Raw genomic sequence first — 23283 nt, 5'->3', positions numbered from 1 at the left:
TATTTATATAATCGACTGTATAATCATTACTTAAGTGTTAGCTACATTGAAATATTTTTTTCTTAATATGGTCACTGGCCTGGGCAAACAAGTCCTTAATAGCAAGCATTGCCAATGTTAAGACTGCCCGCCGCACACTGCTTGCAGTGTTGTTGCAGTGTTGACTGTTGTTACATGGAAACTGTGGACAGTCGGGCAGTGCAGTGGGTGTGCTTGAAACTGCTGTAGAACTGTTCGAGATTTTGAGAGTTTTAAGTTGGGGAAATCGAACATGTAGTATAGTAACGGCTGGCTTAAGATAAATATTGCGACATTCATCTTTCGCGCTGATCACTAACTTGGCTCTTGGGTATTAAATGAGTCTTTAATAATCTTTGCAAATGTATTTAGCAATATTAAACATTTTGTCTATGGTAAACTTGCCTGGGCATATAAGTGTATAACCTTTGCAAATGTTATTGAAATATTTCATGTCATCTCTCTCTATGGTTTTTCTCTCAAATTAAATTCTTGCTTTCTTGATGTTATACTGGTGTGTGTGTATGTATACAGATGTGGTCATGAGAACCTCTCGATTGCATAACTCTGCACAAGTTTGATGATTCATTTGAAACAGTAACAGAACAGGTTTACATGGAAGTGCGACCCATTCTGGCTGCAGGATGTGATATCTCTGTACTCTGTCACTTTCCGCAGGTACCATGTGTTGGACATCACAGAAGGACTGCACGATATGGGAACCATCCGCTGGGAAATCTTTGGCTGTTTCTTAGCGGCTTGGCTTATCGTCTATCTATGCATCGTTAAAGGAATCAAAACCTCCGGAAAAGTAAGTTTTGATCAGAGATCACATCTCTCCTCCCGACGACACCCTCCTATCATGAGATCATGAAAAGGTCATTTGCTTTTAATAGCGAGATGTTTAACCAGTTTTATAAGTTACCTTCTGAATAGACCCAAACATTTTTGTTTCAGATTTCAGATTTTTTTATTATAAATATTTTACATTAGTTAAGCCATAGATGAAAGATGAAGGGTTTCAGAGATATATGAAAAGATGGAAGTGGGATGGGAAGTGTGCAAGGTAGGAGGAAAAAAATTTTGGTTGGAATGAAAGACTTAATCCAAAAAAGTATGGAATTGTTTTTTCTCTGTTTCTGAATGTGACATTACTTCATATAAACACCGTAAAGGGCCTGGTTAAGTTGCATGTGAAATTAGGAGAAAAAGACTGGGAATGTGTCATCTTTTGTTGGAAGCAAAGTTTACATTTATTACAAGAGAACATTCTGAGATTCAGTAGTATAGCAATAGCTAAGTATTGGCTTCACTTTATTCCAAATACAAGTGCTAGAAGTGGATTGTGATTTTCATCTCAAAAGTTTTGGTTTTGATAGGGCCATTTTCGTTGAATTTATTTTTACTCAATGATGACTACTTTTATTATGTGTTTTGATCAAAATACCATGTATGAAGGTGGATGAACCCATCCAGAATTAACTTTAAGAGAGCAAGAAATTTTTTTTCTCTATCCAAAGATAGCATTTTCAAGTTTGTCAAGCTTTCATTGCTGTCAAGATCTTGTCTGGACAATATTATATGAAATATAACCTGAGAAACACATGAAGAACTGGAGCCTCCTTTTGAGGGCGACAGACAAGTTGAGGTCAACTCTTAGATCAGCTCTGGTCATCTTACATTAAAAGCTGACACACCCAACCCTCATCTTTAGCTTATTTGCAAAAAATCTTTATGAAGAATAGCTCCCCCAAGCAGCTAGAAAAAATTATTTTTCCATTTGATAGATATCTTGTATTAACTTCAAAAGCCATGTCTGGGAGCTGCCATTTTGTAAATTCTGTGATGTCATAGTGCCAAGAAGATCTGAAACCTTTTTACTTCCCCTTTTGTTATTCTCTCCATATATTTTCAAGGTGGAATGTTGACAGTATTGACCCTGAAACAATTGCCATCATTATGTCATGTGACCAGCTTCAATATATTTCAGATTCAGGGTTTGCAAAAGATTTATATCGCCATGATCAAAACTAAATGCAACACAACAATAAGAGAGAAAATCATATAAAAATTGAGGTGCATGTGACTCAAGTATGTCATATTATGAAGACTTGATCTTTTGAGCCTGGCGAGGGAAGAAATATTAAATCTATGATATGTAATATATAAATATGGAATAAGATTTTTCTGAGCTGTTTTGGTAAGTTGTTCATGACAGTTAACTCTATCCCATTATCAGATCCAAAACGATGTTTAGGTTTGTCTCTCCTTTAAATTAGTAATGTACAATTGTGTCATCAACCTGTATCAATTAACAATGACTGACACTTTTTTCTTAAAGACACTATTCAATGTTCTTAAAATGTGTCCTTAGTTTGAGTTAGTTTTGATAGTGTGGCTAAGTTGTTATCATATACATCAATACAGTTAACAAACCAAAGGGTGATCTGTTTATACACTCCCACAGTTGCATGCGTAATCATAAGATAACGCAATAAGCAATGTACTTTGTGCAGTGGAAATTTCCATCACTGATTAGCAGAGACTAGGTGTGATGGAAAATTCCATGGAAAGAGCTTTTCATAAAAGAGATTTAATTATCAGCAGCTGTCGATAATTAAGTTGTCAAGATTGACATGTAAACCTTAGTTGATTTTAATTGTATCGTATTAAATATGGTCTTGTTTTTCAATTTTCATCTTGTCGATGTATTTGATATGATCAAAATCATACTTGTGCTCAATATATGACTACATGATTCATAAGTATGAAATCCATACTAGTGTCACAAACAAATAAGGAATCAACCAGTTTAGAACTCATCGTAACAGTCTATGCTAGAACGGAAACAAGTCTGGCCGTTGTTTCTTCCAGACCCTTTTGATTAAATGAATGTTCATAACATGAACACTAAATTACTGACTGCACTATTATGCTGTTGTATTTATAACCTCAGCATATATATGGTTTGTCAAGAGCACACAGAAAAAACAAGAGCACCTTTCAAAAATAGTTTCTATATACATTAATGGAATTCCTCTCATTGAACACGACAAACATAATAAAGGAGAGGTGGAATGGTCCAGCCATAAACCAAAAACGAAGGTACATGCATAGGTCTGTACATACAACACAAGACGTACAATGATAGAGGAAGGTATAGACGTAATAGCTCCTTGTGTTGATTCTCAGCATTGCGAAGTAACCCATCATTTAAGTAGTCGCGGTAACAAGCAGCCATGCATGTAATCTTCAATATGTTCAAAATGTGAAAACAATTTTTTCTTTTTTTAGCTGCTAACTATATAACCAGTAGTAACTTTGAAAATAAGTATGAGGCAATCTGCAAGAGAGAATGTACTGGGAAATTATATACTATAGTTTTCTAAGAAAAAAACTGTATTTTTAAAATTGTCTCCCTGAACTTGTTAATTGCACTGACTTGAATGGTTTTGCAGTGCACCATTTCTTAATTTCAATCATTACACATTGGATGTCTGGCAGTGTACTGTAGGTGCACAAAAGACGCATACGAGAGGCCCCGAAGATTGACATTGATTTCACGCTCTTATTGTCTGTAGTGGGGCAATGAACAGTCAAGAGTTTAAAGTGTAGGGTGGCAACATAAATCTATGTGACTATTGATATATAAGTATTAGATGAGCCATAGACGTTAAAAGGAGTAACCTGTGCTATTGGAGAAGGTTACGTGTCACACAGTCTGTGGAAATCATGTTTGCTTCGACATCAAACCCTCGGGAAAGATTATTATCCAGGCAACAACTGATAAGAGCGTGATAAGATATAATCCAATCGGAACAAAAATTCTGCTGGTTATACAACGTCGTCATGGCGTTGTTATAATACTGAAGGCAGCTTGGATGCTAGCCTGCCTGCTGATCAAACAAGTCTCTAGTTATTAGGCAAGAGTCTTTGTGCGGATTAATGTAGTACCATCCCATTTGATATTTTGTTATGACTGTTATCTACCATTGTTGTTTACAAACATCCAAAACTGTAAATGGAAGGAATCATTGTACAATGTTTACAACATTTTGTTTGCCATTTTAGGTCTTAAAGGATAAATTTTAAAATTTCTTAAGAGGTGTCTTAGCTGGATATTATCAAATTATCGAATACACAAAGGGGCATTGACAACACCTTAATTAAACAAAGTAATGAGGTCAAATTTGTCTACCACTCTACCAGAACTTGGAAACAGACAGGGTTCATGTATACACACCTCCCATTAGGGCAATAAATAAAATAGCATAGAAATACATTACCTCACCTGAAATGGTGTCTGTCATACTCTTGCATCTAAGTTCCCTCCCCTTTACCAAAATTTCTCCAAGGAGACCCCTCTTCTGGACAACATAACATCTAAGGCCCCTCCGCCCCCCCATACCCCACCAGTATGGGAAATGGTGGTTGCACTCTTGACGTTTACTGAGATCGGATTGATTCAATCATCATTTGGGTCTTAAGAAGTTAAGACACTCCTCGAATGATACTGTAGTAGGGCTTAACAATACAACTGAAGATTGAATATGTGAGATTTCAAACTATACTCCTAAGACTATCAACCAAAGAACCTAATAGGAAAGTCATAAGACATTGCATATCTGGAGACAGATTCTTTCTATGCCAATTAGGCACTTACCCATGTGGGTGTCAATTGCCCTAAAGGTGTTTACCCCTTATCCTCAATTGATATATTAGATTAGTGAACATGAGTAATTTGCCAGAACTACTCCCAGGGCAGAATTGACTAGTTAGTCTAGCCTGATTCCCCTGTGTTGTTGAGCTATGTATCAGTGCTTTACTGCATTGGCCATAGAGCTGTATTCATAGATTAGTTAATTAATCATTGCATTCTATACAACACTGTACTATAGACTCATGGCAGCCTTCCACTAGATTTTTCCTTTTTCAGATGATGGGATGAGCCAATGCAGCATTGCTGCTCTAGTTTCCAACTCAAACGCATTTTGGGACACATTCTTTGGGCCTGAATTTGTAAGGCCCAATATGTTTGGGCCCATTTGGGTCCAATAGTTTTGGGGGTTCAATTTTTGGGGGCAAATATATATTTGAGCCACTTTGTCTGGGCCAAATAGTTTTTTGACCGTGCATGTGCAAAATTTTACCTGTCCCAATTTCTTTGGGCGGGACCAAAATCCTAAACTGGCAATAACTCCATAAACTTAAGTCAGATTATATCCAATCTTGGTATACAAGTTGTTGTTTAATATTTGGTACATGTGTGCCTAAATATTATGTCTTTGGGTGATGGCATACAACACTTTAATATTCCACTAAGCAAGCATGTTTCCTGTTTTTTTATGTTTGTTTTTTTGGTACTTTGGAATAGCTGTGTGTTGCATAACTTTCTTTTCCATCTTCATTGCAGGTCGTTTACTTCACTGCCACCTTTCCTTTTGTCGTTCTGATAATATTATTAATTCGAGGAGCGACTCTAGATGGTGCCAAGGAAGGTATTCTTTACTTTATTCAACCAAAGTTTGAACTTTTGGCGAGTGCCCAAGTAAGTTGCTTTCTCATTTTGTTAGACATCTCTATTTTTTCACTTCACCTTTGACCCCATGCTCAAGTATAAGATGTCATAAAGTGGAATATTTTATTGAGTAAGTGCAAAGATGTATAGCAGTTTATGTACACAGGTACCAAGGTACTTTGTAAGGGAGTGTTCAGAGCCTTCATAAGTGCTATATACAAATTTCGAGCACACATAGTTCGTACATCAGAAAAAGTCCCTGTGAATGTACTGGAGCAGTGGCAGAGCAAGGGGAATTGGTCAGAGGGGGCGAGAATGATCTGTATGGGCGCTTTCGACTTTATCTAAGTGGAGCGCCACCACAGGTTGGCGCGGATTGTACAGAAATTTTTTGAGTAAAGATACTCCCTAGATCGCCGGAAATGACCCTTTCCAGGCCTTGCTAATTTGCAGATAAATGAAGAATAAATAGGTGTCATCCCCAACAAAATGTGACAAATGTCAATAGGTATATGAGAGCGCAATAAAAAGTCAATAATCGCGAATAAGTAAAAAGTGGAAAAGGGCTGAAAAGGGCGCCAGCAGTCCATTTGAGTCCGTCAGGGGGGCATCCGCCCCCCCCCTGACTGTATGGATGCTCCGCCACTGTACTGGAGGACTGTGACAAAGATCTCCTTCATAAAAATTCAAATGGAGGGAGGGTGGGGGTGGGTTGTGGAGGGAGGGAGGGAGAGCATGGGTACTGATCATCTATGGTGTGTTTCATGTCTGTGTGTATATGTAGACTTTAAGGGAGTCTATTCTCACACTGGTATTCTAGCATTGTTGCCTCTACCCATGCTGGACCTCCTGGATTCGTGCTAGTACTTGTGGCTTGTTGTAAATCTAGTATGAGTTCTAGTGAACGAGTTAGTACTTTCACTCACTCTCAGAGCCTTGTACTCCCTCTTTGAGCCTTTTACTCGCTCTTAGAGCCTTTTAGTAACTCTTTGAGTCTGTGACTCACTCAAAGAGCCTTTTATTCGCTCTATAGAGCCTTTTACTTGCTCTTAGAGCCTTGTGCTCTGTCTCTTAGAGCCATGTATTCCATTTAATACTGTACTTAAAGGTGTATCGTACTAGTTTCATAATCTTATATAATAATAATAATAAATGAGACTTATATAGCGCCAAATCAGTAAACAAAAGTTACTGCTCAAAGCGCTTAACAAAGAAAGTAAATTAATTTACAAAAGAACAAGTGAAAAAATGGGTCTTAAGTAGACTTTTGAAAGTAGAAAGTTTATAGCATGTTGGAATGTGATCTGGTAACTTGTTCCAGAGATAAGACCCAGAGTATTGGAAGCTTCTGTAACCGTAGTTCTTCAATCGTGGTTTTGGAACAGTTAAAAACAGTTTGTTGGAGGAACGAAGTGTGCGAGTTGGAGTATATGGCAAGAGAAGTTGTGACAGGTATATATACAAAAGGTATACACGAAAGGTGTATTAACGTTGTCATTTAAAATGTGAGCTGCAAGGTTTAACTGCAAACCTTGGATCATGTATCCAAGTTTATGCCGGCCAGCCCCGAGCCATCTTGGCGTGTCATCCTCTCTCCTGGGTTGTCTACATATCCTCCATTTTGATTCTCTATAACTGGTACGGTCATTCATCTCTTGATGGTAAAAACCGATTCCTGTTTCTTTTATGGTTTCTGATTGTGTAGACTAATTGCAGACAATGTCTCAGTCAGGTTTTGGCTTCAGTCAAGAGCTGGCAATTCTATACACCTCAGCAGTTTGTGATGTGCCCTATTACACTATGTCTAAAATTCCTCCATCTCAATTATCTTCTCCCCCGACAGCTTTGGACAGCTGCCGCTAACCAAGTCATCTTCTCTTTCGGTGCTGGATGGGGTGCTGTACATACTCTGGCAAGTTATAATAATTACAGAAATAACTGCATCAGGTAATTGAAGACTTCTTTGGGGTGTCTAGAGTCCGTGGAGGTTGTCGTAAACTATCCTCTATCCTCTCTTGAAGAGGATTTTGAAGCACGTGCAGTCTCATGCTTAACCCATTAAATGCTAACTTATCTGGAAGACGCATGTACTGTAATAGCGATATTATGTGAAATAAAATGCAAAAATATTATTGTGTGAATGGGTCGGTAACTGTGGTTATGTAACTTACAGCACTCTCATGAAGATATTCTGTATATTGTGTGCACTAAACATACCTGCTTAGTGTAAAGTGATAGTATTTTAGTGATGTACACCCTCCTATCTGCCTGTAGCTTTCCATCGTGGCCCATCCAGCTCTAAATTTAAAATTTTGGCCCACTACGCTCGTAAATTATGATTTCCACCTTCAAACAAGCTTGTACTTTACTCACCTACAGTATCTCAACCGTTTCCAAACTCAAAGCAAATTAACATTCTCAAAGTAATTTAAATTTTTCTAGGGGTTGTCTAATCATCCTACCAGTCTAAAAGACCCAAGTGTTTGTCAATCTAAAGACCCTTCATTATTTCATATTTTTCCGATCACCTTTAATACGTTTTTCGCGGACATGCTGAACAGGAAACATCGGATATTCCTAAACCGACACAAACTTCCTAGTCTCACCTCAAATAGTCTTTCCACATAAGGGTGATATAGGTTGGGGAAGCAATCAAGGGGTCCCGCCCATGGTACTTTAAGAGAATTATTATTATCTGACATGAGCTTTTTCGGAATATCCGTGATTTCTTTTCTACCTCGGGGAAAACAACTATTATCCTAACACACTGTAGCATACTAAAACTGGAGCCTATACCGCAATTTTTGAAAAGTGTGATTTTATTTTTACCCCAGGCTCATCCCTGTATTATATACATTTATATATATATTTTTGGTGTTTCAGTATGTGTTTAATGTAATGATTCCCTTATTTCTTATATTTCCTTCTTCCTTGCAGAGATTGTTTATTACTTGTATGCTTTGGTGTATTCACAAGTATCCTGTCAGGATTTGTAGTATTTTCGGTCTTGGGTTTCATGTCCAAGGATGCCGGAGTTCCGATAGAAGATGTAGTCCAAGCAGGTGTGTACGCCAACGGTCATTTCAATCTCCTTTCTCTCTCTCTTTCCCGTAAAGCTGCTTTTTGTGTTGACTCGGGTCAATATTATTCATGAACCATATTTGTTATTGTTTTGATATTAAGCAAAACTAGTTCACTACTTGGAGGAGCCAGTTTCCATTTCGAAACTGGAAAGGGAAAAAAAATACAGTATGAATTTCTGTATTGCCGTTTTGCATATGAATAACACTGATATGCGAATGATTGTGTACCTTGAATTATTCACAATGGAATAGAATCATTTAGTCGTGCGATAAGTAGTACTGATTTGGTGAAAAACATCTCGAAGATAATCTTTGCTTTGATTAATTGTAAGTTTGTGTTGCGCAATACTCGGTAGCTTTTGGTTAAATAATCGTAAGTTGGCAACCAAACACAGGAGGCTGCTTTAAAAGAGAAATCACCATCTCAATCAAGCTGGAAGATGACAAATGCAACTCATGAGTTCCAAACTCCCATCATCGTCGTAGCTATTTCCAAGAATCAATGTTCTTTACTGCCCAGCATGTAGTCTAATACTTGTCAGGTTCATGACCACTTCAAGAAATTTCTAAAGCTGTTCGTCCCTTTTTGCATAACAAAAGACAAAACAGGTAACAGTACAGTTTGAAGTATGGTTACTGCATGTCAACATATACACGTTTCTTTATGATCTCTTCAAAGTGACAATAATTTGTAGAGTGTTTCTACAAATTTATTTCATGAAGAGAGCGTAACCAAATGTAGGACTGAAGAATTTTGCCTCAGTCCGGGCATCAAAGCACTTCTCATATTCTCTTTACATAAAAACCTTTACACTTGTTTTGTTTTGTGCGTTTCTGCAGGACCTGGACTGACCTTTGTTGCCTATCCGGAGGCGTTGTCTAGGTTACCGTTACCACAGTTATGGTCCTTCATCTTCTTCTTCATGTTGCTAACACTGGGATTGGATAGTCAGGTGAGTTTATTAGAGAGAAAGTTCAGAATACTTGCTTAAAAAAATGTTGTCTCACTGAAGAAATGTTGAGGCCAAAATGATGTAGTATTACTCTGTTCATTTATGTCTGTCCTTACACATCTGTGAATGAATTAAAGACTCCCCCTATAATATTTGGGGCATATATATAAATATATATATATATATATATATATATATATATATATATATATATATATATATATATCCATATGTATATATATCTCCTTTACTAACGTTATGCTGGATTCATCTCTTCTCATGAACAATGTTTGTCAAGTATTAACCCAGTGTTGATTTCTTGTATTGTTCTGTTAAACTAGATTACATTATTTTCCTCATATTGTGTGGGGTGGGGATAATTTTTGTGTATATATTTTATTCCGTATATGGTTGATTTTGATGACAGAATGCTATTCCGTTAGCCATGATCGTCACTTCTTTATTTTACTTTCTCTCTGTAGTTTGTAACCCTGGAGACAGTCATTACTGCTGCAGTTGATGAAATCAAGAGGACCTACCCCGCAATTTCAAAATATCGCTTTTGGGTTATTCTTGGAACCTGCATCTTTTTATCCATCGCTGGACTTCCCTTATGTTACCAGGTACTTCAGAAAACCAATGAAATTTTGTCTCTTCCAATTAAGTGTCCAAATTAAGCACCAACGTAATCATAAATCTGGAAGATCTGTGGACAATATTTTGGTTTGTGGGTGTTGCAAATTCAAATTGTAATATCATCATTAAGTTAACATTCAGTCCTTGAAGCAAATTTTTGTGTTGAAACTTCATAAATGTTTTCTGTGCTATAGGATACTAAAAACCTGTAACAGTGTAAGTCATACATCTCACTGTAGAAGTTATCAATTCAAATAATGAAGTAGAACAAAGTAGAATGAAAAGTTGTTAACATTTTACTTTTTTTCATTGTAAGAATGTGATTATTACTACTGTGGTGTGTGAGTTTTCCCATTATGCAAAGACTTGAAAGGATGAAAACAGATCAATACCAAAAAGGTTTATTATGAAGTTGGAACCTGTGGATGTCAAGCAGTGCTTCCAGCTTCAAAGTTGCACTTTTCATAATTCATTGGATTAGTGTCCCAACAGATTACTTTACAATTGCTGCAGACAGGTTACATATGTATCCATGAAAAATAAAAACCTGCAAGACTTTCACAGACTTAAACATAGTATACTCGAAACAAAAAGTATTTGAGTTAATTGCCAGGTTTTCACACTAATCACTGGCTAATTGCTGGCCTGAGGCTTGGTGGCTAGAAGCTTACTAATAGCTAGCTATTTGCTGGCTATTTAGCTAGCTATTTGCTGGCTATAAGCTAGCTATTTGCTGGCTGGTAGCTAGCTATTTGCTGGCTATTAGCTAGCTATTTGCTGGGTATTAGCTGATATTTGCTGGCTGTTAGCTAGCTATTTGCTCGCTATTAGCTAGCTATTTGCTGGCTGGTAGCCAGCTATTTGCTGGCTATTAGCTAGCTATTTACTGGCTTGTGGCTACCTATTAGCTAGCTATTTGCTGGCTGTTAGCTAGCTATTTGCTGGCTGTTAGCTAGCTATTTGCTGGCTGTTAGCTAGCTCTTTGCTGGCTATTTGCTAGCTATTTGCTGGCTGTTAGCTAGCTATTTGCTGGCCATTAGCTAGCTATTTGCTGGCCATAACCTGGTAAGTTGCTAGCAGGCTAGCCGGGCTAAGCGATGACTAGCTAATAGTAATAGCTGAAGTTATCCACCTTTGTAGGTTTGAAGAAATTCAGGGTTTAGTTAGTGACACTGTATCAGTCCACTCGCTTTAATAACTCAGAGGAGAAAACAGAGTAGAAATCTGATGAACAATGTTTACGATTACCTCAGAAATTGGGCTAACGAGCAAACCAGCTGTTCTGTTTAAGTCAGCGACTGATCTTGAATTATTAGAATCTCATTTTTTGCTGGCCATATGTTTGTGAACAGTCTTGAAGTAAATGTTCTTTTGTTTTGCACTTTTTCAGGGTGGTATCTACCTACAGACATTATTAGATTGGTATCCAGCTGGATATTCACCAATGATAATGGGTCTTAGTGAGATTCTGGTCATTTCTTATGTCTATGGTAAGTTCTTATTGGTTCATATAACTGTAGTACACTTAATAACCACACATGTTTACTTTGTTAATACGATATCCACAATTTGTCGTGAGTGTTACAATTTTTGATTGTTACAAAACCAATGCTGTAATGAAAGCAAAGATTGATACTTACTTAACATTCAATGGAAAGCAGGCACTCGTTGTAGGTAAAAATTGTGAAAGAATTGAAACAAAAAAGATGTGGCAAATGTGTATGCAATGCAAACACTTACATTAAATCCATTTTCAGTTTTAAAGGTTCCTTACATAAAGTTTGATTGATATAGAAGAAAAGTCTAAAAGACTAAAATGCTTGGACCTTCATTTGACTCAGTAATTTCTGTAAATTTCAATAGCTTATGCAGTTAATAATACATGAACCAGTTGAAGAAAATGCTTTCGTAGCAAATGTTATTCACTAGGAACCAACTTTCTCTATAGTAAGGAAAGTTATAACAGTGACATTATAATTCAGTAAGTGGATAAATGAACATGAAGTCTTTCTCTCCTCCTGTCTTGTTCTGTTATTTCCTGTCAGGAAACTTGACTTTATCGCCCTAAACTACCATTTACCTTAACAAAATGGGTTATTCATCTGCTTTGATGTCATTAAACCGTAATTTTCAGTTTTATTCAATTATAGAATTGTAGAAAAGAAAGGGTGTTAGGTTAGCATCCTGGATACATACATTTTAGTTGAAATTTTGCTGAAGAGGGTGTGGTTGGGAGGGGATGGGAGGGGGGGTAGAGTGGGAGATTGCAGAGAAGGTTAATGTTTGGGTATTCATTGCCCAGGTAATGAAGACATGTACAGCCATCTTCAGTTTTTACCAAAATTAATCTGTGATGAAGATCTTAACAGTCCCATCCTTTATCTTTGCAGGTTATTCAAATTTCAGGAAAGATATCCACTGTATGTTAGGCTACTATCCTGGTATCTATTGGGTTATCTGTTGGTTAGGCCTCACTCCTGGACTTTTAATAGTAAGTAGTCATATGTATTCCCCCCCCCCCCCCCCACAGAATTCTCCTTATCAATGTCTGCAGTTTTAGCAAATAGTCATTGAAAGTGGTAATTTATGTGTGGTTTGTTTTGTGAGGTTTCCAAAATATTCAGTAAATAACAGGTAGTCCCTGTTAATAAAGTGAGTTCTGCCAGTAATGAATATGGATTAGCATACAAGAATGAATATGCATATTAAAATGAATGTGGAAAAGATTTGTGGAATTAATGGAATTGGTCAATAGGTGGTTGCCTTAGTCTAACTGTCACCACCAAGATGAGTAAATTATATTCAAGAAGTATTTATTGATTCTGTTTTTTTTTAAACATTTTTTGTCAAACATTTGTAAATAACTGTTACTATGTTTCCATCGTTCATTCTCTTTATCTTGGTCAGTTTGAAGTTATACAGAAATATTCACCTAATATGAGGCATTTTGTCTTGTATCTGTTTTTGAGCCAATGTATTTCTGGACCCAATTTTGGATAGTGCCATTGGGCTCTTGTGTTATCATTTACTTACCTATTGGATTGACTGTCATATACAACACATTTATTTTCCTTAAAGCAAGGAACCACAGTGCCAATTGGACTCTTGTCATAATATGTCAACAAATAGACTTTGTCAACATAGATAACTGATTCCTGATATCTTCCTCTTTATGTTGCCGCATAAGTCAAAAGATAATTTACTTCATTTTGGTGTGCACAAGTTTATGAATATTAACAAGTATTGCTTACCATACTATGAATACGCTCAGTCATCGAAACCACTAAACGTCATTTGTTCTCTGGTTCTTTTTATCCCTTAGTGCGTTCTCCTGGCAACGTTCATTGATTACACCCCTGCCTCCTTCGGTGACTATATCTATCCTCCATGGGCTCAGGCTATTGGATGGTTCTTGGTATTTACCTCTGTGGCTTGTATAATTTTCTATGCTATTTACAACCTAGCTCATCTGCAAGAAGGCTCCTTTGTGGAGGTACGTATTCACCTTTCGGTTTCTACAACTCTGCAGAAATTTTGAGATCTTTCATTTGGGGGAATGGTTTGATGCTCAAGCAGTGGTTCAGACAAACGTTCCTCTTTGGAATGTTTGTAGATTGAAAGAATAAAAGTGAATATAAGAAAATAATAATGATTCAAGACAGTCCCAAGAGATCAACAACATCCCTCCCCCCCCCACCAATTGCTGGGAAGCAGAAAAAAGCCTATAATTTCAGATAAACTTATTTTACAAAAACCAAATCTTTAACACAAATCTTACTGTTAACGGTTGTAATAATTAAATCTGTATTTACATCCAAAGACTCCGAAATAGATCTATAAATCAAGATCCCAATTCACTGAATAAACAATAGCTTCCTTTTGTCTTGGCTTTTCAACTACTATCAATAAAAATAATAACAAATGATATCTTGATTGTACTGCGATATGATTTCTTTGCACAGCAACCATGTGACGACCTTTGAAATAGCCTGCAATCTTTTGATAGATCAAAGGTCATGATCAACTGTTAGTTCGTTATCCTGTTGTAAGTCAATCCCAATCCATTCTATGCAGTCGCAAGCAGAAAACATTTCAACCCAATTTGTAGTGTTTTATATGTTCAGTAAAGTTCCACTCAAATTTTGTAAAACAAAAAGGGAAAAATCTGTTAAAATAGCTTTCAATTCTAAATTCCTGAAAAATTTGTTAAAATAGCTTTTCAATTCTAAATTCCAGAAATGTGTGACATTTATTGATCTATTTTTTATATTTCACAGTTTTTTTTTTAAATTTTTGTCAAATGAATCTCTCCCCCCCCCACTGTCCATCCTACTCCTATCCTCGTGTCACCTCCCGCCCCCCCCTCCCGCCCCACCACTCCCTTCATGTCCATTTACTGACCATATAATTCGTTTTCATGATCCAGAGATGGAAGGCTGCCACCACACCGGCAAGAGAGTGGGGCCCTGCATTAGACGAACACCGTATTGAAGCCGGGTACGAGCCCCTGAACACACCCAAGGATGACATGGAACTCAACGTAGCTTATGACAACATAGCCATGGACAGCAAAGAGACACAGACACCCATGTGATCAATTCATGAAGACCGTAGCAGAGTAGGATAGGTGATTTGTAGGTGAAACCTGAGGCTAGGCTTGTTAGGATCAATTGTAGCATTGCCAAATTTTCAGGTACTTTGACACCATGTACATAAAATTGATAAATCTTTCCAGCAACATGGTACAGTTGCTATGGTAAGTTTATTTATCCAACATTTCATGGATATGGAATTTGGTAGCTATTAAGTATAAACAAAACCAGGCCCTTTCTTGTTTTTCATATACATGCAAGTTAAACCACAAAGTTGTTTGATAAGTTTTATTCATAGCCAGGAGTTATGAATTTACAGAATATTTTTCATGAAACAATTCCTCCTTTAAAAGCTTATTTGGGGGGTTTTATTCAGAAACTATTGCTGCAAAAAAACTGCAAACATATTGAGAAAAAGCATAACACTGGTATAGCTATGCTCCTTGAAGAAAACATTGCTGCACCTTTGGCACCACACCTTGTAAGTGAGGCTGGTAGGGGACAAAACTGAATCAAGTGATTCCCTATGTGGGTGTCTTAATCATGTGATTCCTTATGTGGGTGTCATAATCATGTGATTCCTTATGTGGGTGTCTTCTTCATGAGATTCCTTATGAGGGTGCCTTTATCATGTGATTCCTTATGTGGGTTTCTTAATGGTGTGATTCCTTATGAGGGTGTCTTCATCATGTGATTCCTTATTGGGATGTCTTTATCATGTGATTCCTTATGTGGGTGTCTTAATCATGTAATTCCTTATATGGGTGTCTTAATCATGTAATTCCTTATATGGGTGTCTTAATCATGTGATTCCTTATGTGGGTGTCCTGAATAAAATAAACATAAGAAAAACATGAGGAGGCAATTTTTTTTTTTTTTTTTTAATGAACATTTTTCCAAGGCACATGCTATTTTTCATTTGTAGGTTAGATAAGTCCCTGAACTTGAGATGATGATTTCTTCTAAGAAGTTGTCTACTTCTAAAATTGACAAAGAGCAAAGAAATTAATATTTTGTCTTTAATTTGTGTTTAAGTTTGAGTTTTAATTTCCCAGTCAGTTTCAGTTGTTCATTTAGTTCTTGACCTTGCTGGGTTTTTTTTTAAGATTAATGTGGGAATTCTTTTTTTTTTTAACCTTATGTTTATTCATAGCATTCAAAGAGGTTTCTGACAAAGAATACATTATCATTCTCTGTTTAAACATCATAAAACACAAAATTTCCTTAACAGATAAGTAGGAACTATTGTCAAATATATTAAGACCACAGATTTGCTTTACAACATAAAAAGTTGTAACGTATAAACAATGCAAGCATGGGCGGGCGGGCGGAATATCAAATCGATACCCGCATATTGCTCCACCCTGCGATGCTGGGGTCAAACTAACACCTATTGCAATCAAGAGAAAATCTTTTTCCCTGACTTTGGTACCTCATGGTGGGAACCCTAAGAACCCCAGACTAAGCATCGCACCGTTTTCAAGACTTGACACCAGTTCTGCCCGTTCTGCCTTAAGGGTAGGAGACGAATCTCCGTTGGACCAAAAATGGATACAAAGTTAACATCAAACTTGGTTTAACTCCTAATTATTCATTGTTTTCTCTGGGTTTTTATCTTTTCAACTAGCACAAGTACCTCATATGTCATTTAACATCTTATATGTAATGAAAATATTTACAGAAACTACACAGTACAGTATGCACAAAGAATGCAGAACAGGTGCAGCCAACTTTCCACCCATCGGTACATTTAATAACGTGGCCAGTGAATCTGCAGTGTGATTTATACCGTTACGCTTTTTATTCACCGTGTATATAGATTATTTGTACAAGGTCTAACATTTACTGACCAGTTAGGCCAATATGTGTGTGTATTCCTGCCAAATTTTAAGACACCTCTCTCATGGTCGACCAAGAACTATGTTGGCACATAGTAATATGTGGTGTGGAAAATATTGGCCCTGAGATTAAATCTGGTCAGCAACCCTGTGGTAAAGGGGGAAAAAATGATTTGATAGGAATGTCTCATCAGTTTATCAGACTGAAGAATTGATGAGTAGAGTGGCATGGAGGGGTGGGGACCTGTCTTAACACCATTTCAAGTCATGTTAACGGCATGTACTAAGTGGGTCAGGTGAGGAACTGGATCTCATCGAGTAATGGATTCGTTGGAGTGGGTGGGTGGAGTAGCATGAAGGGGCCCACGTATACAGCAACCCGATCAAGTAATGGATTTGTTGGAGTGGGTGGGTGGAGTAGCATGAAGGGGCCCACCAACCCAACCCACCAACCCAAGTCAGATTGCAGACACGTTCAGAGTGCCCCAGATGGGTTACCTGCATGGGCCCACCTACACACCCAACCTACATCATATTGAATTAGGGTTTCTCCCAGTGAGGTACAGTCAGTATTTAGTCTGAAAAGAGCCCAACTTCACTTTGTCAGAGTATTAAAGATCATTGTTCCATAGGAGAGGGGGAGGGGCTTACCATGGAGGGGGGGGTCTTGTGTCTTTCTTGTAGCCTATAGTTGCCTTTTAATGGTGCCTTATGTATGATATGCAAGTAAGAGATTAAGCTTTCTAAATGGTGCCTACCTTCATCATCGGTGAATATTGTACAGGTTTCTAATTTTTCTTCTCTTAAACCTGAAGTTGATAATCTTGAAAAGTTTCTGAGCTTAAAGTCTTGGGTATGCTGTTTACCTGACAATTAAGCCATGTTGACCTGTTCAGTTCACAATATCTTTCAGTACTTAAAAATTGTTTTCTTAAAAGGAAAAGAGAGAAGTTAAAATATACTGTTTCAAAATATTTAAACACTGTATATTGACAGGCTGCCTTTTTTTTCTAATGAACAAATCAGCCAAGACGAAGCTTGGGCATTTTAAAACCAAACGACTTGATTAGCTGCCAATCCCAGTCACCTTACGTGGAGAGTATCTGTGTGATCCTGACTATGTTTTCAAAGTGAGGTGCCACGAGTCTTGTACCAATTATTGTACCTCTGTGAAAACATAGAAAAGTCAGAAAACACAAATGAGCCATTTGGAGTCATCTTGCTAGATATAGATAGTTTGGTAGATGGCATTTTGGCAATCTCTTCACGTGGTCGTCAGGGTTGTGATAGATTTACAGTCTAGTATATATTATTACAGCAATTTTCATTGCATGAATGGGTTGCATGTGCTTACCTGTTGTTTGCATTTGCCCATGAGATGAACAAATGGTGACTGTCAACAAATTTATTTAAACTATTGTGGAAAAATCTTTACAAAGTGCTGCATCACCACCTCTTGTCATGGGTGTCAGACACTCCATCCTAGATTGGTAGACAAGAGGGCGGTACACACAACTGGCAGCAACCTTAGAAGGTTTATAAATGAGAATGAATTCGTTTTAGAAATTCAATTGGCAAAATGATTGATTAATGTCATTCTGTGTATCAGGGATTCATTCAGCTTCGATAATGTTTATCAGCGTGCATACATTAAACATATTCTACAAAGAGGTATGAAACTCTGGTAAAATGTATAAATAATTAACTGTATAAATAAAGAAGTTTTGAAGCTTAAATTTAAAAAAAAAAATATGTGTGATTTGTAAGAGATTTTGAAAGAAAAAAAAATGAAAAAGGGAGAAAACTGCCTTGTCTCATAAAATTCTGTTATAAACAGTCAAAAATTATTATTTTAAATTCCAGGTCTGATTCCATGTTTACAACCAATCCTTCCTCGTAAACAATGTGTTCATCGGTTGAATCAGGGTAATTATGGAATGTTGAGCCCAACAATGCAATCAATCATGTAGATATCTTTGTAAAATGAAGTTTTTAGTTTGCATGTAAATACTCAAACTTTAGCAGATATTAAAGGTTTTCAGTGAAGAAGTAGCTGTGTAATATGTATTACACGATAATGTACATTTGTGTCATAAGCAAGTTCTGGTGACCAAAACTGGCCACATATTTTCGATCCTATACATTTAAGAGAGAAATTTGGTAGCTTGGTGGTCAAAATCTAGTTTAATAGTACTCAAGTCAACACAGGCAATTTGTAAATGGTTTATAGATGGTATACAGAGAAAGTGAAGTGATGATCTCTTTCTAAGTCAAATAACAACAAGTCAAATAACAAGTCAAATAACAACGAAATGTAAACTCTTCTTTTTAAACTTATCAATGAAACATTCCTGAAGACAAACTGTTATCACTCTTGGAAAAGGTGATATCATTCAATCTTGTTTTAATAAGACAGGAAGGTTGATTGATTTATTCTTGCAAAATGTACAGTTGTACAATTAAAGTAGTTGAAACGGACATCTTTACAACAAACTATGCATGTCGTAATAATCAGGGATTTTACACTACGGTTTAGAGCCAGTTTGCATATATGTTGACCTGGTCACCAGACCCTGGGTACTGGCAGACAGGGACCTGGGTACTGTATATGTTATAAGGATGTAGGTAACAGCTCACTAGTGCCTCGGTAGTGGCCAACCATGCAGCTTGCCAAGATCCATGTCCTACTTGGCCAGGTCTTGGGTATGGTCAGCAGTAACTGGATATTAAATAACCAGTTGCTTTAAGGGTACCACTCCACCAGAACCTGGGTACCAACTCACCAGTGCTGAGGGTACCAGCTCACCTTTGCATGGGCACCAACTAATCAGTGCCTGGGTACCAGCCAACCAGCATCCTGGTACTACCAGCTCACAAGTCACAGGGTACCTGGTACAAGCTCACCACTACCTAAGTAATGCTACCTAGTACCCGGGTACCGCCTAGGTAGCTCCTCAACTTAGAGTTTATATAGGAATGACATAAGTTATAAGTTTTGTGATGGGATGGCGGGGGGGGGGGGGGTGTTTAGGTGGCAGTGTTTTAAGTATTGCTATGAGGCATTGGGCCACACATAATCTCATTTGATAAGTATTACATCATTTTAAAATAAGCAATCATTAGGGTATATTTGTCCTCAATTTATGATGAAACTATGCCATTAAAATGCAATCATCTATGCATATTTTTTTTCATGCAGGTCTTTGATGTGTCACCTGCACAAAGGGATTAAGAAATTAGTACTGTAGGTATGCCATAGTAGTAGTGGGGGTAGGGAGGGTTGCGAAGTGGAATTATTTATTCCTTTTCTCTTAAAACCTTGACCTACAAATTAGTAGTATACAAAAGCAAACCGTGTAATTACAGAAATAATGTAAATAAAAAATATGTTAATCACAACTTCCTGTATTTATTTGATATCTGTTGTTATTTTCCATAATAGGTGCACATGGCCTGCTTGTTAAATTCTGTTCTTGCTTTTTTTTCGCGATAAAAATAAATAAAAGCATACGACGAAGGCATAGTTTTTCGGTACTCGCTCAAAAGGAGAACCAATGTTCTCACTAAATGCAGAGGTGGACCAACGGACTAATAGGAACCATCTCTATTATTCCAGAACTGTGATAGCTTCTATATTGTGATTTGGGTGATCATAACCTCAGCAACCTGTTTCATTAACCCAGTCATTCTTTCCTCTTACTCGGTCGTTATCGATAAAAGTAAGGGATTAACAATGATAATATAATTAATATTAATTCATTCAATTATCAAAGGTTAGGGAGTGAAGTGTTGTTCTCAAAATAATTTGAGGACGACAAAACAATGACTGTTTTAGATTGAACACAAATACAAAACACCCCTACATAATAGTGGAATGTTCCAACCGCGACGTATGAGACTGATCCCCAACAATTCACATCCTTAACTTATAATAATTAAAAAAAATCTCTTTTGTGTTTACCATGCTAATTAACCTATCTTTATTCTGTGCTTGTATTTTGTCCCTTGTAGTTTCTGTTACTTGTCATTCTGCCTTTGAAGAAGATCCTGCTAGGATCGAAACGTCAGGCCCACATACTTTTACTCATTGTATTATAATTTAGTGAATTAATATTATTTATATTATTATAAATCTCTATCCGGATAGACTTTTGGGACAAAATTGACCATTATCTTGGAACCCTTTTAAATTAATTGTACAAACCAGGCGCTGAGCCAGGGGGCGACCGCCCCACCCGCCCCCCACCCCCTTCAGCAATTTTTTTTTGTATGATATCACTAGTAATTTCAAAATAAAAAATACTTGGATGTTACAAGGCCTGGGAAGTTCTATTTCCGGCGATCTGGGAGGCATTTTGGGCCAAAATTTTCCTGTACGCTTCGCGACAATATGGTGGCGCCACGCTTATATAGTTTGCTTACAAGCTTCGCCCTCACTTGGCAAATTCCTCGCTACGCCCCGGGTACAAACCTTGTTTTTTTTTTTTTGCCATGACACTGCTATTTCGACAATTCTTAATCAAGTAGCCCTAAACTGTAAAATAAATAAAATAATCACATTTTATAGCATTCTCAAGCTATATTTTAACTGGTACAACAAGAGAGAAAGTTTCAAAATATTCCACAATTTTCTGAACGAGTATGCACAAGTCAATTGTATATCTGTTGCCTCTACATAGATACCGCACCACAATTAGAGTAGTGTATATGTTCTCGAAAAGTTAACCAATGTCCGAAAAAAAAAGAGCTAAACCCACCTAATGTAATGCTTGTTTAAGCATATTATCAGGGTCGATCATTGTTTCTTTCTGCCTTAATGTGAAAGAGCATATCATAAAGTACAGATGGTGTGAAAATAGGGAGGATTGAAAGTGATTTAAACCATTTTAGAAAACCTTTTGTTAAATGTTGATATTACTCCGAGCGAGCACATGGAAGGGTTGGGGTTCAGTTTGCTAAACTTGTTCCTCTTCTACCTCACAATCTAAACGGTCATGATATGGAAGTTTGCAAGTGCCATGATAGGACAATATCTCAGCTATCATGTGGCGGGTAGGATATACCAGTTGAAAACTTCTATGATTTGGCAGGTCTTTGACGGATGAACACTAATCTTATTTTTGTGGTGCGGTACCTGTAAGGCAATGGGGCTTTTAACGGGCGTATGCTGCCCTATACCGCTCTGGCTGGATCAGAATCTCTGCATTCGGCTCCGGCTGGAATATTGTGTTGACGCCCTCTATTTTACCTTACTAGTAGAGTCACCAACCGCCAAATAGCGTCTATTCAATAACTTAGGGTGCCGAAAAGAAAAAAAAGAACAAAAAGGAGGATATCTTTTAAGAAATGCTTCAAGGTACGACTTTGATTTTGGGGGAGTAATGGGGGGGGGGGGGGTGTATAGCGTAGTACGTTAAGGTTGCATACATAGTCCATGTCGAGCCGTCCAAATGTTCATATAGGCCCAAGTGTAATGAGACAACACTGAGGAAACATTTTCCCCCGATAGTAATCAAATCGTTTTTTTTTCGGAAGGGGAAAGGAGAGGGGGTTGCTTGGGTGTCTAAGTGCACAAATACAAGTACATGTGGCACGATAATTTCGGACATTGAGGCAATGTTAGACCACCTTAGACCTTCCAAGACCATCACAGAGAATGAGGCTGGTTAGGAGTTACGTAAAACTGGTCATTCGTGGGTAACAAACCACTTAACGGAATACGGAAACTTGTATGTTCCATGATTTTCCAATATGTTAGCAATCCAATGGGTATAGGGTGTACTTCTACTGCAGGATTTGGACATGACATTATTTTGACATTTCTATTTAGTGTGCGTCCATTTGGGTGTGTTTATATGACGTATGCTGCCTTAATAGCAATATCTGCGGTGCGAAATTTAGAAAATTTTGAAAATTGATACTACTAGTTATTCGGTGAGATTAGTTTGTAACTTAATCACATGCCTTTAGATATTACATAACATAACGATTGGGAAGTCAATGGGGCAATTATTATATAGAGTATATTATACCTACAGTCTCCAGTCGGGCTGAGATGTAAAAGCATACACATAAGAAACTCTTGATATAGTACCAACATTTATAGAAAGACTACACTTAGCTCCACAGCAATTGGAACAGAAGTTCTCTCAAGTTTGTGAAACAGAACTGTAGGGGGAGGGGTAATCGCCAGACGCAGTATTTCCCCCCAAGTCGGGGCATAACATATTATGCTTCCGTATGGCAAGCCAGTTTAGATTTTAATCCCACAGCCTAGATATAATTAAGTTAAAATATTTAAAGATATTTAAAAATATCTTTCAATTTATCACAATATCAAATCATATGGGAAATTGAAAATCAAATTTAAATCTGCGGTTGTGTTGCAGTGAATCCATTAATTAAGTTGGAATACGTCAGAGCGCCAGCTTTACACGCAATTTATCCTGGTTCCAACCATTACTGGAAGCGATTTGAATGCCCCGCCCCAACCCGCCATACTGTTCGGGCGAGGAGAGGTCCCACAAAGTATCGAATTCCAACCCGCACCCCCACTACCCGCCTCATCCAACCCTTCGCGATCAATACATCTTCACCACAAGCGATGACAATGACAAGCATGTTAACCTTGCTCATACCAATCTC

The 23283-nt window shown here is 37.4% G+C and overlaps 1 protein-coding gene across 3 annotated transcripts in view; it reads left to right on the top strand.

The window, feature by feature from the left end:
• The window catches only part of LOC139979624 (sodium- and chloride-dependent glycine transporter 1-like), a 40886-nt gene extending 20849 nt beyond the window's left edge, over positions 1-20037 (top strand). For all 3 annotated transcript variants that reach the window (XM_071990604.1, XM_071990601.1, XM_071990603.1), the window contains exons 5-14: positions 697-829; positions 5432-5566; positions 7380-7483; positions 8474-8598; positions 9460-9572; positions 10055-10195; positions 11599-11698; positions 12599-12699; positions 13531-13701; positions 14635-20037. In XM_071990604.1, the coding sequence (XP_071846705.1) occupies positions 697-829; positions 5432-5566; positions 7380-7483; positions 8474-8598; positions 9460-9572; positions 10055-10195; positions 11599-11698; positions 12599-12699; positions 13531-13701; positions 14635-14802 (1291 nt within the window). In that variant the 3' untranslated portion in view covers positions 14803-20037. The remainder of the gene's footprint in view (positions 1-696; positions 830-5431; positions 5567-7379; positions 7484-8473; positions 8599-9459; positions 9573-10054; positions 10196-11598; positions 11699-12598; positions 12700-13530; positions 13702-14634) is intronic.
• Positions 20038-23283: the final 3246 nt, after the last annotated feature.

This window comes from Apostichopus japonicus, chromosome 14 (assembly GCF_037975245.1).
Source record: "Apostichopus japonicus isolate 1M-3 chromosome 14, ASM3797524v1, whole genome shotgun sequence".
Classification (NCBI taxonomy): domain Eukaryota; kingdom Metazoa; phylum Echinodermata; class Holothuroidea; order Aspidochirotida; family Stichopodidae; genus Apostichopus; species Apostichopus japonicus.
Note: the sequence above shows the minus strand (reverse complement) of the source record. Positions and strands in the feature narration are given on the sequence as shown.